Source organism: Psammomys obesus, unplaced genomic scaffold (genome assembly GCF_907164565.1).
Source record: "Psammomys obesus unplaced genomic scaffold, mPsaObe1.curated_primary_1811, whole genome shotgun sequence".
Lineage (NCBI taxonomy): Eukaryota > Metazoa > Chordata > Mammalia > Rodentia > Muridae > Psammomys > Psammomys obesus.
In genome coordinates this window covers 1-18,915 of record NW_026592090.1, presented here as the reverse complement: position 1 = coordinate 18,915, position 18,915 = coordinate 1, and the positions used below count along the sequence as shown (strand labels likewise).

General features: G+C 39.1%; 1 protein-coding gene across 1 annotated transcript in view; it reads right to left on the bottom strand.

Moving 5' to 3' along the window:
• The window catches only part of Fndc3a (fibronectin type III domain containing 3A), a gene marked incomplete at both ends in the record, with an annotated part of 31,226 nt that extends 14,227 nt beyond the window's left edge, over positions 1–16,999 (bottom strand). Inside the window, 8 exons of the mRNA XM_055612499.1 lie at positions 49–223; positions 1,372–1,496; positions 4,241–4,294; positions 6,572–6,710; positions 7,668–7,727; positions 7,822–7,979; positions 15,218–15,276; positions 16,730–16,999. Of these exons, the coding sequence (XP_055468474.1) occupies positions 49–223; positions 1,372–1,496; positions 4,241–4,294; positions 6,572–6,710; positions 7,668–7,727; positions 7,822–7,979; positions 15,218–15,276; positions 16,730–16,999 (1,040 nt within the window). The remainder of the gene's footprint in view (positions 1–48; positions 224–1,371; positions 1,497–4,240; positions 4,295–6,571; positions 6,711–7,667; positions 7,728–7,821; positions 7,980–15,217; positions 15,277–16,729) is intronic.
• Positions 17,000–18,915: the final 1,916 nt, after the last annotated feature.

The window sequence follows — 18,915 nt, the reverse complement described above, 5'->3', positions numbered from 1 at the left end:
ACTACCAAAATGACTTTAACTCTTATTGAACTACAGAGTAGGACTTACTGATGTTTCCTCCTCCATCTCTAAAATGTAAGAAATCCCTTCATCTGATGGTGTTCCTGAGGGCTTAGTCCACTGTAGGGACAGCCACGTAACTCCAGCCTTGGTCAGCGTAGGACTTGCGGGTACAGAGGGGGCACAGCCTGAGGTGTAGTACAAGACCTCTTCACTGAAAGCACTGTTGGAACAAGTCATTTTAAAAGAGGAGTAAAAACCATCCTATTGATAAAGAGCCCCCCCACCCCCCGTTAACAGTATTTCTTTAAAATGAAAATTTTAATTTTGTTGTTGTTGTGATGGAGCTCGAAGGAAGACCCCTTGATTGAACATGCTAAGGTAATAGGTACCAATGAGCTACAGTTCTAGCCCTGGAGAGTCAAAGCTGAATGGATTTGAAGTATCTTTAAGGTAACCTAGACACCAAAAGGTTAGTATTCTTTCAAATGTGTAAGTTTAGAGTCCTTAAGCTTTGACATGTGAAATGTATTCAGTCAGTGAAAAAAAAAATACACAGTGGTCTGTAAGAAAGAGAACACAGTAAAACCCATTTCATGGTACACTATTATTCTGCATATGGTATCTCCATGGAACAGAAAAGACAGTTCTCATCAATGCCACTTTCTGTGGTCAAGATGTAAACAGTGTATAAACCCACCAACTCCCATAAAGGTAAGCAGAGGAATTTCTAAAAGAAAACAAACTAAAACTAATTTCAATAGGATTCTTAAAAAGCCCAGGCTTGTCTGAGCCTCAGAGAGGCCTTTTAAGAAACAGAGAAAACAAATGCCCAGATATTTTTTTCTAATGGTTATTGGTTACAGATAAACCCCCTAAATAAGAATCGCACTAATCCAACTACACTTGTTTACCGGTAGCAGTAAAGATTTTTACCCTAAATATGATTTATTATTTCATTCACACACTCACACACACACAAAACACCAATAGAAATTTCAGCCTTTCAAGATTAAAAAGCGGAGGGGGCACTTTCTATTTATATCAAGCACCAAGGATATGGAACCCACCAGATTCTACACAAAACCAGGAAAGCCCATATACTGACAATTTAAAAACAAAACAAAGAAAATAAATAATAACAAGAAAAGAAATATAAATTAAATCTTTACATATCACTCATGTAAAGATTTAACTTACATTTGACACTGAAAAGTTTTTAAATTTAATCTTTACTGTCATCCATATGTAACTAAGACACTCTTGTGGACTTTGCTATAGCATAACTATATCAACAAAATAAAGCAAATTTTTCAATGGGTAGACTGACTAAATAATCTAAAATATATATGACTTTACAAAATGTCTTACCTTATACCATAGTCATTTTTGGCTGATAATCTAAATTTACAACCCATTGCCGGTGACAGTTTGGTAATTTTAAACTGCTTCTGTGAGCCCATGTAACACTGACAAAATTCTCCATTTCCTTTCCCCTAGGAGAAATGGCTAGTTATTATATGTAATATGCACTGCACTACTAACAAGAGACAAATTCATAGCCGTTCCTTGACAGTTATTTGTTAGCTGGTAAAATACACAGTAGCAGCACTGTTACACATATCACGGACCGTAAGAGAAGGCTGAAACACTGAACATCTATGTGGTTAACTTCTGGTACAAAATTCCAAGGGCACAAGTAGCTTTCCAAGAGGCCTTGCATACTCCTCGAATTAAATAAGGTGTTTCAGCCAATGCTAAATTTCTGGCTATAGTAAGATACGGACCTTATAATCTTTATGGGGGACAAGTTGCTATGGCATCAGGCTGATCTCTGAGATAGACAAGTGGCCACTTTTCTTTAACACACGGAAAGTTCTTTGTGAACAGTTTTTAAACCTGTCTTCAAAGACACTGCTTTGTGTCTTCCCCCAGACACACTGCTAAGTGTCTTCAGAGTAAGGGTCTGGAGGAGCGACTGCTCCAGAAGTTACATTTAGCACTCAGGAGTTCGAGAAGAGGGAACAGCCCGATTAGATGACAGAGAGGAAAGTCTGACCACCCAGGACAACTGGAAATTTAGAAATGCTGGCTGTGAAATAAAATGGGCAGCTCCTCTTTTCCCACCTATTTTCCATCCCTGTACCTCAGCCCAGGGCAGCTGGGGCCAATTCTGCTTCTCTGAAGAATGACTGCACCTGGCTGTTAAGCTTAAACAGTCACATTAGTTGTTAGGGCATTTAGCTGAAACAACTGCATGGTCTTAGCACAAAATAATACATTCTGAATACTGGTAGATTTTGCTCTCTAGTCAGTTTAAAGTCACTGAGTTAATTACAACTTCTTGAATAATATAAATCGGTACAGTACAATACAGTAAATATGAGTGGCATCTTGGGCTAGCTGATACTCTAAAAAGAAAGGCCTTGTTTGGTAATGTTATAAAATTACTGAACAATCAATTAACTTTCTATCCCTGCTTACATTTTATCAGGTCACCAGAGGATGCGTTTATCTTCTGTGGTCTGTCAAAAGCAATCTTATTCTGAATTCTCTTAGCATCTCCAGAACAAAACCTTAGTTATGCTTTATTATTCTTTCAATAAATACTTTTGAATCCCCACATTTTCAACAGAATTTCCACTCTCCCTGGCCCCTTCTCTTTGCTTGGTATAAGCAACAGGATAAAAGAGAATGGGATAATTGACAAGAAAATACTGCACTAAACTGTATAGTCCACTGTGTTTGTTGTAGCTGTCCAAGATGCCCAGGACCTAATCCCTAATCTCTGAATGTTTCCTTATATGGTGAGCATTGTGGCTAGATTAAGGGTCTTGAGAAAGGTTACCCTTGATTATTTGGATGGGCCAAAATTCAAGCGCAAATAGCCCCCTGGGATAGGTAGACAGGAGTACGAGAAAAGAGTAAGGGGATGGCAGCAAGGCCATGGACCATAGAAAAATGGCCAGGGCAAGAAACAGTTCTAACCCCTGGAAGGAACAAAATCATGCTCACACAATGATTTTGGCTCAGTGACAACCGTATCATATTTTTGGTCTTCAGAACTGTGAGATTTTCTTTAATTCATCAAGTTTATGATTTGCTGTAAAGGCCATAGGAAACTAGTAGTCTTGCTATTAAGGCTGGCAGGGAGAAAAAAAAAATGCCTTTCTCAAGATAACTGTAAAAAATGGTGTGTGTGTGTGTGTGTGTGTGTGTGTGTGTGTGTGTGTGTGTGATTTAACTAAACCCAGAGCCTCTCTGTGCTTGCTAGGAAAGCTATAGCCCCAACTCAAGTGAGCACTATGATGGTGTGTCGGAACATGGTTCAGGAATGAAGCTCTGTGAGGTGACTTCTGAGACCTGTGAGAAAACTCCAAATAAACAAGAGTCTTGTAATCTCTATCCTTCCCAAACATGGCTGTCCTTGGACGGTGCTTTTATCCCCTCCCATGTGTATGGATAAGAGTGAGTTCACTTTAGATTATTCATTGCAACAGGCTATTGTTATTTATATTCCTCTATGGAAAAACGTGTGTTTGCCATGTGCAGCTTGTCCTTATGATTGTAATTTAATCAGGTGACTTTTATTATTTTTAAAATTTTTTATTAATTACACTTTATTCACTTTGTATCCCACCTGTAGCTCCCTCCCTCCCCTTTTCTCCGCGCATGTCCCTCCCCAAGTCCATGGATAGGGGAGGTCCTCCTCTCCTTCCTTCTGATCCTAGTCTATCAGGTCTCATCAGGAGTGGCTGCATTGTCTTCCTCTGTGGCCTGGTAAGGCTGCTCTCCCCTCAAGGGGAGGTGATCAAAGAGCAGGCTAACCAGTTCATTTCAGAGGCAGTCCCCGTTTCGATTACTATGTAACCCACTTGGAGACTGAACTGCCATGGGCTGTATCTGTGCAGGGGTTCTAAGTTATCTCCATGCATGCTACTTGGTTGGAATATCAGTCTCAGGGAAGACACAGGTGACTCTTCTTAACCCTCAGAGTATAAATTGTCTGATGCTCTGAGTCAATCCTCTACTGAGTGAGGCTTTACTCTGCTTCAGTTTTAGGCTCTGATCTCCCAGGTTCAAGCCACCAACTATGTTTTCTAAGAACACAACCATCCACTCACCCACCACATAAAATATTGTTTCTTAAAGAGAAATATAATTAAAACTGATAACATTATTATTTTGTCTGAAGATGGACCTGTAAGTTTAACCACTAAAAAAGATTCAATGTACTTACCTCATCCCATTCTAAAATAAAGCTTTGGATTTTAGAACCATTGTCACTGGGTGCCTGAATCAGAAAAAAAGAGAAGGAATTAGTCCTCATAAATAACAAGGAACTAACTTTGTGTCGCAGGTATTATCTGTGACTTAAGTCTTTAAAAATGGCCAGAGGGTCCCATCCTGTTCCCTCTCTTCCACCGCTTCCGGTGTCTAACCTGTTTGCCCTTCTGAATGAGATTTAAGCATCCTCCTTAAGGTCCTCCTTAGTGTTTAGCTTCTTTAGATCTGTAGACTTTGTATGGCTATCCTCTATTATACAGCTAATATCCACTTATAAGTGAATGTATACCATGTATGTCTTTTTGCTTCTGGGTTACCTGACTCAGGATGATCTTTGGATCCAGGCAGCCCTGATGAGACTTGATAAACTATGGGCTTATCCTTTCAGTGGACTAGGGGAAAGGGATAAGGGAGAGGAGGAAGGGAAAGGGGACTGGGAGAAGTTGAGGGAGGGGGCTTCAATCGGGATATATAATGAAATAAATTGTAAAAAAAATAAAAATGCCATGAATAAAAAAATAAAAATGGCCAGAGGGGCTGCGTGGTTAAGAACAATGGGTGTTCTTACAGAAGACACAGGTTTGGTCACCAGAGACCACATGGTGGCCCATGCCATCCCTATTTCCAGTTCCAGGGGATCCAAGGCCCCCTTTTGGCCTTAGTGGGCACCATGCACATACATTGCACATAAACACAAGCAGGCAAACACTCATACACATAAAAAATAAAAAAAGAAAGCAAGAGGCCATCTACATTTTTCTGAATATTCTATAATCTCCTTTAACAAGAACTATTTTAACTTTCATAATTCTTTAAAAAATTCATTTTGCCTATAAGATTTTATCAGGTTTAAGTTCTTACCATTTTTAATGGACTATTTTGTAATATACCAAAGAACAGAAGGCTAAGGGCTAGGCTGTGGGAAGGAAGTAGACAGAAAAGGGCCCTGCTGGGATCCTGTTGCTAGAGACAATGTGCCTTTACCTCAGACTGTTGCTCAGTAGCTCAGTAATCCCTCCTACTTTAGGGGAGAAGCCCCTTTTAGGGAAAAACAGGCATTTCACTGTAAACTTTAATCACTCTTGAAATGAGAATTCCTATCTTTCTAACAGTTTCCTCCTACAATTTCAACCAACTTCTGTTTTGTAGAACAAATGGGCATGACTTACAATTTTGTATCTGAAGAAACTCGACTTTGAGACTAACATCTTACATTTAAACATTTTTAAATATTTTGAGTTAGAGTAATAACTGATTGACATAGTAACAGCAGTTTAAAGTAAATCAGCAGTTTAAAATAAATATTATGAGAAGAAGGGAAAGAAAATTCTTGGAAATCACAACTTTTCCGTAACAGAAGGAAAGACTTCAAAGACAGACTGCGAATAGGGAAAAGGTAAAAATTTATCTCCCAAGTGTTCCTGATTCTAGATTGCTTTAGTCTAGTGCTAAAGCCTTATCTTTACTTTTCCTTAAAGCATTTTTTTTTGGGGGGGAAGGGTCAGGGGTGAAGATATGTCTACTTCAATAACCTGAGGCCCGCCTTCCAATTTTCCTCCAAGTTGGGAAAACTATTATAATAATTATTGTAAAGCATTTTACCATACCATACCATCATTGAATTATCACATAATTTTTATGTTGTACCTTTACTTGAATTACACAAAAGAGGAAATAAGGTCTTCAAAGTAATTCTAGCCACTACGGCAACTGAAACAGGAGGATAACAAGTTTTCAAAAAGTGGGAGGGTACTAGGGATGAAAGTCAGTTGTAATGTTTGCCTACACATAGAAGACTGTACCATAAACCCTCAAACCCTCAGTATGGGAGGGTGCATCCCCTAGTCAGCTTAGGCTGTTTACCTAGTAGAGTCCAGGTTATCTGAGAATCAATGTGTAAGAACACCTCCATCAGATTAGCTTGTGGACACATCCCTGAGGTATTTTCTTGACTGCTTGCCCCTGTGGTGATACTGTCCCTAGGCAGGTGGGCCTATGGGCAAGCCAGTAAGTAAGTAGGCTTGTCCTCACTGACTTCTAGTGTAGAATAATGAAATAAATCCTTTTCTCCTGCAAGCTGGATTTAGTCAGTGATAAACACAGCAACAGAAAGTGAGGTATCTGATGGCATAAGAAGCAAACACCTACTTTATTATACAACGAAAGGAGCAAGTTATTTAACTTAACACTCTTGGTCTCCAAAAACAGTTGACACTCAACACAAGGAGGAAAGAGGAAAATAGAAGACCTATCTGTTTAGAAACGCTTTGCAGGTTATCCTCACCTTCCACTGCAAAGTGAGCGAGTTTTTGGTCCTGTTGGCTATCCTGGGAGAATTGGGTGTATCAGGCTCACAGCTCAAGGTGGTAAAGCTTTCAGCTTCTGAAGGAATTCCCCTTATCGAATTGGACTCTGCCTGCACTCTGTGGGATAAAACAGTTTTACCTGTTTTTACTTTTAACAATATCAGCTTTAAGTATACACAAGTAGTAAGGTACCTTTCAAATATTCAAGAAAATGTGTTATCTAGAAGTAAAAACTATCCCTTAAGCACAGTATAAAGCAGTGGTATTATTTTACTGCAACTCAAAGTAAGAATGATATTTCAAAATTGTGACATAACATGTCTCTGTGAATACATGCACACACACATATGCACAGACACACATACTTCCTAAAACAATATTCTTAATAAGATGACACTTTCTATTTTACTTGATTCTATCTCACTGATTAAAAGAAAAATGAATATAACCCACACGAATCATGATTCAACAATGGTGTCAATCCATTGTGAAACAGATTAGGTTGGACAATTCTTTGAACAGAAGTACAGAACTTACTTAAATTGTTCATGTGTAATAAGAATATTCCTAACATAAATGTTCTTTTAAAAAACAGGGAAGTATTAGGACCCTGCTGGGAAGTAAAAACTTAATGACATATATTGGACAACTATAAGGCATTATCTGAATTGCTCCTATTAAGTGCTGTGCAAGTCTGAGAGCTCCTTCCAAAACATGATGCAGACTAATATACACGAAAATATTGTTTATGATCCTGTGTATGATGCCTCAGAAGCCAGGGCAAGTTTGCTGTGCTAAAGCACATACTACAGACATCGTCTAGAGAGTCCTTCTAACCCTTCTTCTTATAGACAGGGAAATTAGGCTTTTCCTTTACTGTAATATTTAAACTTGAGTAAAATGTATAAATGTGGATTATTCTGAAAAATTACAATGATGTTGTAGAAAAATTAAAGCCCACTGCTTAAAATATATTCTAGAATTTAATGGAAAACACTAATGACGACATCACAAGCAAAGAGCCTAGCCCTCTGCTGTGTCTATCACATGGAAGCAAGGGAACACACTCCTTACTTTGCATGGTAATCTGTGGCTGGTTTCAGATCTTTTAAAGTGATGCTTGTTTCTTCTCCTCTGGGGAAGGAGAAAAAGTACACAATTAGCAATATTCCCTTTATTTCAAACCATTAACCCATGTAATGGAAGAGCAGGAGCAGAAAATACCTACACGTAAACGCTTCTGTATTTCCCTTCCTTCCCAGTGCTCGACAAAAGGACTTCGTAAGTGCAGAGCTCTGGTACAGCTGCTTCGTTCACTTCGCCATTAATGAAGCTGGAAGGAGGTGACCAGGTAAGCAGAACTGTCCTTGCCTGAATGTCTGAAGCCTAGAAAAGAAAATGCCAACAGGTGAAAGTGCTCTGAAGCAAATGAGTGGGTATGGTTAGTAGAGGACTCTGAACTCAGAAATACATTCAAAGCAGCAGTAGTCCAAACCTTCAGAAAACAGCTCCCGGCAGGTCACTCCATGTACAGATGTGAAGAGAAAAGACAGACAAAATATAGACTGATGTGGCCCATTCAAGACTGTACAGTGCCAAAATAAAAAGGTGAGAGAAAATTTCAAACTTATTTGACAGTTCATTTCTCTATTTACCAAGTGTGTAACATGAAGGAGACAGATGAATTATGAGGACAATGAAACAAACATAAGTGTACCATGTATTAGAGAGTGCTGGTGTGCACACTATCACAAAGGCAGCTGTTACAAGCAAGACCCTGCCTCAACTATCAGCATAAGAACATTAAAAAGCTAAGGATTAGTATGTTGAGGGTCCAGGGAATGGGCATCTATCTAGATTGAGACGAGGGAGGTGTGCTGTTAGAGGCCCTGCTCAGGGCCATTTGAGAAAAACATGGCTACCTTTTTTGTTTGCTTGTTTTTAACGCCCCCCCCCCCCCCCCCGGTCATGTCTCCCAATATAGGCCAGGCTAAACCAGAACTTGAATTCTCCTGCCTCAGCTTCCTGAACTCCTGGGATCACAAACTTGTACACTACCACACCAGGCTATCTTTACTTTTGGAAAAAAGAATTTCACTTTTTAATTTTTTTTTCTCCCTCAGGACAGTATCCCACACACTGCCAAAGTACACAACTACACACTCTTCAAGATGTTCACTGCAGCATAACTGATGGCAAAGAGCTGTAAAAACGAGTGCTGACCTCTATCACTGGTGCAGCCTCTTACAACACTCCTATTTCGGTGTTTAAGAGGTAACACGTATGTGCTGACAAAGGTTTCATCAATATACTGGTGATGGCTAAGAGCAGAGAAGAAAGGCAAGGTGGGTAGTAGTTACAGTGCAGTCTGTTAATTTAAGTACTCAAAGAGGCCTGAAATGTGCTGTACAAGCAAATTTATGTTGACTTTTGGGATCTTTATGTGGAGGGATACAAGCAGAGTTTTAAGAGGAAAAAAAACAAGATTTTAATTGTTTTATACATATTTGATCTTACTGAAATAGTCCTGAGTATATGTTTCTCTTAATAAAGAGAAAAAGTAAGGGACTAGACATGGTATAAAGATTAGCACAGAAAGTGGACTGGCAAGATGGCTACAAGGGTAAAGCTTGCACAAAGCTATGCAAGCTTTGTGACCAAGTTTGGTTCCCAGAACCTACATACAGGTGGAAGGAGAGGGTTGACTCCACAAAGTGTCCTCTAACTTCCACATGAGAATCATGGCATGTGTGCTCAGGCACACACAAAACAAATACAATTTAAAAGATAATGTTTTTGTTTGTTTGGTTGCTTTCTTCAAACAGGGTTTCTCTGTGTAGCCTTGGCTGTCCTGGACTCGCTCTGTAGACCAGGCTGGCCTGGAAATCTGCCTGCCTCTACCTCTGTGAGTGCTCTAAATGCTGGGATTAAAAGTGTGCGCCACCAAGAACAGCAGTAACTAGTGTTTCCAAATGTAAAACTGAAGCACATCACAAACACCCAAGATAAGGGTTACCCCTGATCTTGAACAGGGCCAGACAATCAAGTTCAAAGTGAACATAACTTTCTCTTTCAAAGTTCTTAAAACCTAAATAATTTTAAAATTGTCTATTTTCTGTTTTTGTTAAGTCAGGGGAACATAAAAGTTTACTTACTGATAAATGTTGTCATGAATTCTTCAAAGGACTTAAAATGACTCTACATTAAACAGTACCTATCTAGCTGGTAGGTGGGACAGGCTTTTGTTTTCAATATAAACACACGTTTACTATAACATGAATGTATATCCTTGTGTCTTGACCTCACACTGACAGTGTCAACAGGACTCAGAAGGTTACTCAGCTGCATTCACTAGCATCTGCTTCATGAAGTACATCTGTCAGGCCTGGTGGTGACTTGCTTTATTTAACTGGGACAGGTGGTAGGAAAGTGTTAAGTAGAGAACTGTGAGACTTAAGCTTGCTTGGCTGATACTGAATTCTCAGCACCTAAGGAGTTTACTTTTATCATGGAATAAAATGAATTTTACAGAAAGTTGAGAAGATAGTACACAGAATTCTTTCCTGCTTCTTTCACTGGATTCTCCTAAGCTTAAGATGTTACACAGCCATGTGCTTCTAAAATTCTTCAAAACTAAGAAATTAACACTAGTAAATACTGTTACATAAACAATATTTACCTAAAGGAGAAGCTAAGCTGTGCTGCAGGATATCTGATCCCCCACACACACACTGTGAACCCCAAGATTGTGAACTGTAAACCTGTTTATTGTTTGGTGTAGCTCAGCCCTAACACACTAACATACACACCCACACGTTTAACCCAAAAGCTTTCTGTTTACTGTAAACAAGTCTTTGTGGTATGGGTCAGCCCTAGCACACACTTTTAATCCAAGAGTTAAATAAAATCAACCCTAGGTCAAGAGGGGAGTCTCATTCAATTCCCTCTTCATTTTAGACAAATAAGGAAAAAAAGTTTCGAAAATAATATGTATTTTTTAAATCACTGCTGACAAAGCATCCCAGTTGGGTATTCCCTAGGATGTCTTTACAGCTGACTTAGAAACCAGCTGGAATTATTTCCTCTTGCATGCTCCTTTAAAGAAAATATGCAAACGCTTATTACTGCATTGTAAAGCACACAGAACAGGCACACCTGCCTTTTTATGAGAAGAAAATTTAGAAGGGTTAAGTGAACCGTGGATGCCCAACCCGTGAACAGTCTTTGAGTAATCCAGAACTGAATCCAACTCTGAGTGTAGCGAAGAAGTGACACATCTGTGAAAGAATAAGCATGAAAGTGACAATGGTCAAAAAGAACAGGCAACCAATGAAGACACAGAAGCTGCTGGATTGTTACAGTATGCGGGAACCTGTAAGGCAGGTGCTTGCCGGTGTCTAACACAGGAAAACCAAACAGGAAGCTACCTTTGAAAGGAACTCAGAATGACAGCAATGCCAGTGACAAAGACTGTAGAGATGGAAGTGACAGTATTTTTTGATTTCCAAAGAAACAGCAACACTCAACCCTATTATGGATGTGTGAGTAAGAAAACAGAGGAGCAAGTCTTTAATGCACCAGCAATCCCAGGATGCAGCAGCTCAGGGAAGGAGGACAGGAAGCTGGAGGACAGCCTGGATCACACAGCAGGACCCTGTCTCAGAAAACAAATGCACAGCACACAGAGTGAGAAAGGAACTTGACAGCCTGGTTCAAGAAATCTGGAGGTAGACAGTTGGTAGAATTCATAAACACAGAGAATGGAGACGATTCTGAAAGAAAATAATGAGCAAATGGCAAACGTGTTTAGTTCCAGGAATGACTGAAATTCAAGGGTAATTTCAAAACCTCAGATAAAAAGACAAAACCATGATAGCATGACCAGGAGGACATACAGGAGGACACAGGAGCCTTCTACTCTATCTTAAGAAATGGCTTCAGAAAGGCTTAGCGGCATTCCAGTCCACTCAACTCTGAACGCACAGCTCACCCTCAAGTAAGATACGTACTGACTTTTCCTGTAAGTGTGCCGCTGAGTTACACAAGTGAGCATCTTTGTATTTATGTGTGCCTACCTGTATGCTGCAATTATGATCCTCCAATGTGTCCTGCCCAGTGACACACTGCTGTGGCTGTAACACCACCCCACACCCTCTGCCCCACCCATAACACCTAACAGCCACTTTTCCTTGAAATTTCAGCTCAAACATCCTTTTGGAAGAAAATTCCCCTCATGTCCTTGCCAAGCTTTAGCTCCCCTATTAAACACTTAAGGTTCACATTTAATAATTAAAAATGTTTTAAAATTATTTTTTTATTTCACATGTATGGGTGTTTTGCTGTATAAATGGCTCTGCACACGTATGTGCTTGGTGCCTGCAAACTCCAGAAGAAAGTGTTAAATCCCTGGGCTGGAGTATTATATATATGTATGTATGTATGTACACACACACACACACACACACACACACACACACACATATATATTTATGGACTGCCATTTGGATGCTGGGAATCGAACCCCTATCCTGTGTAAAGGCAACAACCGCTTTTTGTCTGAGCCATCTCTCCAGCCCCCACACTTAGTAATTTCACATGTAGCACATGACGACAGTTCTATTAAAGGAAGCTGCACGACAGGCCTCACACTTTGCTTTCTAGTCTATCTCCAGCTGCAAGCACAGCAAACAGCATTTTGTACAGGGTCAAATATTTATGGAGTCAATCAACACATTGAGATACTCAATAACCAGAGCAAAACCACACACAAAACTACCAAAAACAAACAAACAAACAAACACCAAAAGAGCCTGCTCTGCACTCTGCAGGTCATGAAATTTATCACCTAACAATTAAATATAAACAGTGAGATTGGCCCTCCCCTCCTGGTGTTATGATACAGGGCTCACGCTTTACTAAATTACCTTTTATAATGCCAGGTAGATTGTTTTAAAATGTCACTTTCTATGCCCACTTTAGTATTATCTGTGAAAATCAGCATTAGTTGGTATGTCAGCCAAACACAAATATTACTAGGGCCACTAGCCACTAACTTCCTTTTCTTTTTTCTTTCTTTCTAGCCTTTCTTTTCTTTCGTTTTTGGTTTCACAAAGAGTTTACAACATGAGGTCTGGTTGGTATGGGGTACTCTATTGTACATGTCATGGTTTTCGCATCCTCCATGCACAGCATTTACATACAAGTATGGCATTATTACACAAGTACGCTGTTACTCAGTATTAGAGCATCTCAGGAGGCTGAAGCAGCTGTGTGTGTGTGTATGTGTGTATACATTATACATGGGAACACATATATATGTGTATGTGTGTATACACACACACACACACACACTCACACGCACATTCTATATAAGCTTTAGAACTGACCTGAGAAGGTAACTCTCTTCTAATCTGTACCACACCAAAAAGAATGCTGCTCTTTATTCAACTACCCATTCATAATCATAGCAAAAACATCCAAGAGGAGTTCCAGAAGGCTTGGGATGACAGCCAACTGTAAGCCTTCTTAAAGGTGATGCCTTTGCATCACTGTACACACGTGAGCTCCTGCACAACCTAAGAAATCATCCTGGGAACACAGGAGAGATCATGCACAGAACGCATCTCTGCGTTGACGGGAATGCTGTCACAATGTGACAGCCAGATTGCAAGTCCTAACTTTCTTTTCAATGAACCCTTGGGAAGTACTCAACAGAGCTCTGGAGACTGCCCAGATTCCAATTTGGCTCTCATTGCTACTTCTTTGCTTGCTTCAGTTCCTGTATGTAAAAACGGGATAGTACATCATGAGCTTTTAAGAGAATTAAATAACACGTGTATGCCTAAAGTATTCTGAGTAGAGACTGACGTCAGCAAGCTAGTTAGCTATTGCTATGAAATAAAAATTTGCTTTTCCATTTATTACACCTCCATGCTACACTCTGAAGAGAAAACAAGTTAGAATGAGAGTGTTAAGAGTACAAAAATTTATCAACTGGGAGTTCACAGAAAAATTGAAACATGAGTAGCCAACTTTCTAAACAAAGGCAAAATCAAAACGTAATACATAACACCTTTATGATGAAGATATTAAAAATGCCAACAACTTTAATTTGTCATTGTGTAAAAATAAGCAAAAAAAAAAAAAAAATCCGAAGTGTTTTTCTTATATAATGTTACCATCCATTCTGGGGTGAAGAGGAATAGTTCTTTGCTTTGTAAGTCGAGGCATATTTATCACTGTCAAACGGAGTTATCCTGGCTGGGAAAGCCCTGGGGCTTCTCCCTACCTAGAGCTGGTCCTCCTGTTGTATCCTTCACTGTTATACTGACAATGTTTCTATTTGACCAATCTGCCATGCAGCCTTATCCCCGCCTCCCAGTCCCGCTGTCTGCACTTGTCCCTTCCTCAGAAGCCCAGCAAGATTTTCCTCATTGCTTTATTTAACACATTACTTTTCATATTACTCTGTTTCCATATTAGACTTGCCTGTACATATTTTTTACTTACTAAACAGAAACAGCTCAGTAAATGTTTTTGAATGAATGAGTGAGTAGGTGAATGAGTAGATTAGTTTCTTAAAAATAATATGACAAAGGAACAAAAGGCATACATAGTAAGAAATTAGAAACAGGCCATGGAACCATAGAGCATGACCTAAGTTTTATAAATAAGGGAGAGAGAATGAATGGGGAGGGGGGTGCTAAAACAGTGTACTGATAGTTGGACTCATAGAAATGAATTCCAAAGACTGGTAGGAATCCCAAGCAGCTAAACATGATGATGGAGGAGAGGATATAGAGATGTTTTTTGTTTTTTTTTTTTTTTGTTAGTCTGTGTATCTCTTAACACCTTTAGCATAAAAGCTGGGGTTAACTCTTAATTACTGGCCTTCCTGTTTGCTTGCTTATAAAATCGAGCAGAGTCACAGCACTTAGCACTGGAAGAAAGAGAAAGTGTTGTGACATGTTGATGTCTTTAATACTTAGCAGAAAAATTTAAGACTTTTATTGATTTATTTATAATTACGATGCCCAAATAATTTGGTTCTTAGCATCCCTTCCCCCAATTTTTGTCAAAAGCACCTTTGCCTATTTCTGCTTTCTTCCTATTTTGTTGAGTAAAACTATCATTACAATTTGTGCATTTCTTGTTACAATTTTTGTGACTATTCGTGCTACAGCGATCATGTTTGTGTAATTTTTAAGTGGGACCTGTGACCCCAGTCATACACTTCTCTACTTCTTTTAGCTGTCGGTGGAGAACTTCCTGTGCTTTTTGGGGTTGAGGGTGTTCACTTAGATGAACACTGAATCTTCTGCACAGCCTCTGTACGAGCTCCTTGCAATGTATCCACATCTCTCTACGTGAGCATTTTCTGTTCGCATACATATTTTCTAACTTGTCTGGTTGTACCTAGTGTCACAGGGACCTAGGAAATCCTCACGCTTCCCTTGTCTCAATCATGCTTGCCTGAGGAAGGGTGCCTCTGTTAGAACACTCACTGCATGATGAGCTACTACTGGTCTCCTATTTCTGTGAAGTTACCACAAAAGCCTGAATGAAAAATGACAAAATTCTACATGAATATACTAAATAGTAAGAAAAATACATGAGATACTTACCACCGGTTTGGCAATGTTGGAAAGAAATGCTTCAAATGCTTTAGTTTCTTCATCTTTTTCTTTAAAAAAATAAAAAAAGAAATAAACTCAAATGCAAGGTTCTCTTCCTCTCCTCTGTTTTCTAGTTTATCCTCACTCATACACAGGCGCCAGCCCTTCACCATTCATCTGCTTCATTTTCTATTTAAAGGTTTTACCAGTTATACCATGTGTGTGTGCTGAATGCATGGTAGTGTGCATGGGTGCAGCCACCTGAACAGTGGCTTTTCTCACACAAAGTGGACTTCCTTTGATCTCAATGTATAGTCTAAGATGGCCTGGAACTTAGGACTCTCCTGCCTCAGCCCTCCACATGCTGGGATTACAGACATGCAGCACCACACCTGGCTTTAACGGGTGAACTAAGTCACTATGGTCTCCCAGGGAAACGTGATCTATTGTAATTCATAGCAACCACTGACATCAAAACAAAACAAAACAACTCAACCCTTTAGCCAAATTCTCTCAGGACATCAGTGCAGGAAAGAATATTTATACAGTCTCAAAAACTGGAGAACAGTTTAGTATATGTTAACATATAAACCATGAAGCCATTAAAGCATTGTTTAAAATGTGAGGCATGAAAATGTTAAGGAAGATGAAGGTGGGAACAATCATTTTGCTATTGCTACCAAAGCTGGAAGCATCCAAGATGCTGTCACATTGATTAGCTGCATCATTTGACAATTAAACATAGTTAAGAATCAGGAGTATCACTTTAGAGAAGCACATTCAAGGACTAAGAGGCTTATGAAAAGGCATGTTAGTCTGCCTCACAGGAACATTTGATGAAACTTAAAATGCACTGTGATCTACCTTTAGAAGTTAAAACAGGTAACAGGATCAAGGAAATCTATGGAAATTAAGATAGGCATCAGTGAGAAGCTTAGTATTAAAGTCAAAGTACCTGGGCATGAACCTCACACTCTAGACACAGGAAAGACAGGCTACTGTTAGCCTACCTTGTATTTACCCTATAGAGATATGGGTCTAACACACATTAAAAAGCATGATTCAGAGTTCATATGGTGACAGTGACATGTTAGGGGAAGCAAAGGGAAGGAGAATACCATGTTCTAACTATGGCACATGCAGACAAGACTGGTTAACAACAGAGCTACTTATCATGTACTCGTATGAAAAGAGGCTGGAAAAACAAAGCTTTAGTAAAAGGTAAGACAGCCTCATCAAAGCACCAGAAACAGAAGAAATAGCATCTTGCTTAGTCAGTTTTCCTATCAAATGAAACTTCTCAAGTATTAACATTTATGATAATGTGAAATTACTTAATTGAGATTTCCCAAATGCTGAAGCAGCTGCCTAGCAATCATTAAGGTTATAAAACATTTCTCACAGTTTGGGAAGTGCTAGGCTATGAATTCATGTGGTCTAGGATGAGATGGCTCAAAGGTGAGGATATAATTTAGCAGTTTGAATAATGAAATTTTCAGAGACTTTTGTGTCAAGAGTTACCTTCTATTTCTGGATCAACTTGAGTACAACCTTTCCCTCGTCCCGACTTGTTTCTTGCCAATCCTATGTTCATAACACTGGCATTCTGCCCTTTCAGGAGTCCATTGTGTTCACTTATAGGAGAAGGGCATTTCTGAGGTGATGGTGGTGGACTGCTCATTTTATCTTTCTGTGTTCCTTGGCGATCCTTTAATTTTTTCTGCAAACGTTCATACGTTTTACTAGATCTTTCATCTCTGAAGTTGGACCTGCCATGTGTAGAGTGGGCATCTGGAAGAAGTAAAGCACAACGTTAAAAATGCCACATTCTCTAAATGAGTTTATGTCCCAATAAAAGTACAGGTAGTAAGCCTTTAGTATACAGCACTTATAAAACATTATGAGTAGTAATTTTGCAAAACAAAGCTATTTCTATGTTTCTACTAACAGAATCAAGCTTTGTGACTGGGTTACAGTTGTACGGATGTTAGCTCAGACATTTCTTTCCTTTACCATTTTCCCAAATATCTCTCTCCAGAGAAAAAGCATGGTGGTCTCTGGGGTCAGCAAGAAATCACATCAGCTGAGCTGGTCACAGCAGTTCCTTCACTGTACTGTAAGCTATTACTTTCCAACTTTCTTGCAATCTCAACTATATAAAACAGGTAAAAGAGAGGGCACCAGTCTAAATTATGATTCTAAAATAGGAAAGCATCACTGAAAAAGCTGTAGCAATTAGTAAACTGAAATTAACTGGACTGTTAAAAATTTATTTTTTAATTTTATATTTGAAGTATGTACTGACAAAAATATTTAAAAGAATAACAAGTCCCAGTAAAGAAAACAATTTTAGCAGTGTTTTATGAAAATTAGCATAATATTCTTGAAATGAATGTTATAATGATATAGAGAATATAACTAGCTATTAAAAACAGGAGTTTGGATATCTACACATCAAGGAGTAAGTGTGGGCCTTTATATTACTTTATATATGAATCAAATACTCCAAAGAGCTAAAACTACAAAAATCTCAGAAAGAAACAGAAGGGTATACTTGCATGATCTTGGATTTGGTAATACCTTTTTAGATAAGACATAAAAAACAAACAAAGCAAAACAAACACAATTTTATCAAAATTCGGACCCTCTCTAGATCTACCAAGGGACGCCATGGGAAAGTGAAAAGGCAGTGTGGGAGGAAATACCTGCAAACCACGGATCTGATGAAATTTTTATCTAGACTATACAAAACACACAACTTAACAATAAAATGGCAATTCTATTAAAGAATGAATATACAATGGAAGAGCATCAACAGAACAAGTATATCAAAACAAAAAATGAGATAAAATTCACAGGCGACAACAAGATGGTTCTGAAAGACAGCACATTTTAGCACGGATATGGAAAAACTAGAACCCTCCTACACTGCTTGTAGGGAAGAGACAGCATGGCAGCCGCTATTCACACATGCCCTAGCCCTTCTGGCAGCAGAGAGACTTGTATGGATGTTTGCGACAGCATCACCCAAAGACAAAACAGTGGAAGTATCAAATGTCAGCAACTACTGCATGACTGGATGAACAATGCGTGGCGTGCACACACAGCAAGTCTAACATTCAAACACAGAGCAGACGAAATGCTGCTGCATGCCACAACACAGGCAAACCTTACACTAAAACCCAGGCAGAAGATGCCATGCCTCACATGAACATTTTAAGTACTGTTCATATGCTGCTATACACGTGTCAGTGAAAAGCCTGGAATAGGCCAAAACACAGAGACGGAAAGTAGATGAAGGGCTGGGGGCAAAAGAAACCAGGACAGATGCCTGGCAAGTCTAAGGCTTCTTTCTGGGATGGTAGACATGACTTAGAATTCCAATTCCCTAATCTATTATTCTGAAATCTGAAATGTTCCCAAGTCTGGAGCTCTGAGTGCTCATAGGACACAAATAGGAAATGCCACAGCTGACTGGTGATAGGCTGTGCAAAATTACTAAATAGTATTCAAAAATTTATTATCAGGGTATGAGTATAAATAAATGTTGTGTTGAAATTCCTCAATCCCATTCCTAAGTTATCTTGTGTGTGAGTGTACATGTGCATGTAAAATACCCAAATCTGAAAACGTTTCAGATTAAGGATAATCTGTAGGGAATGTGTGTGTGTGTGTGTGTGTGTGTGTGTGTGTGTGTGTGTGTGTGT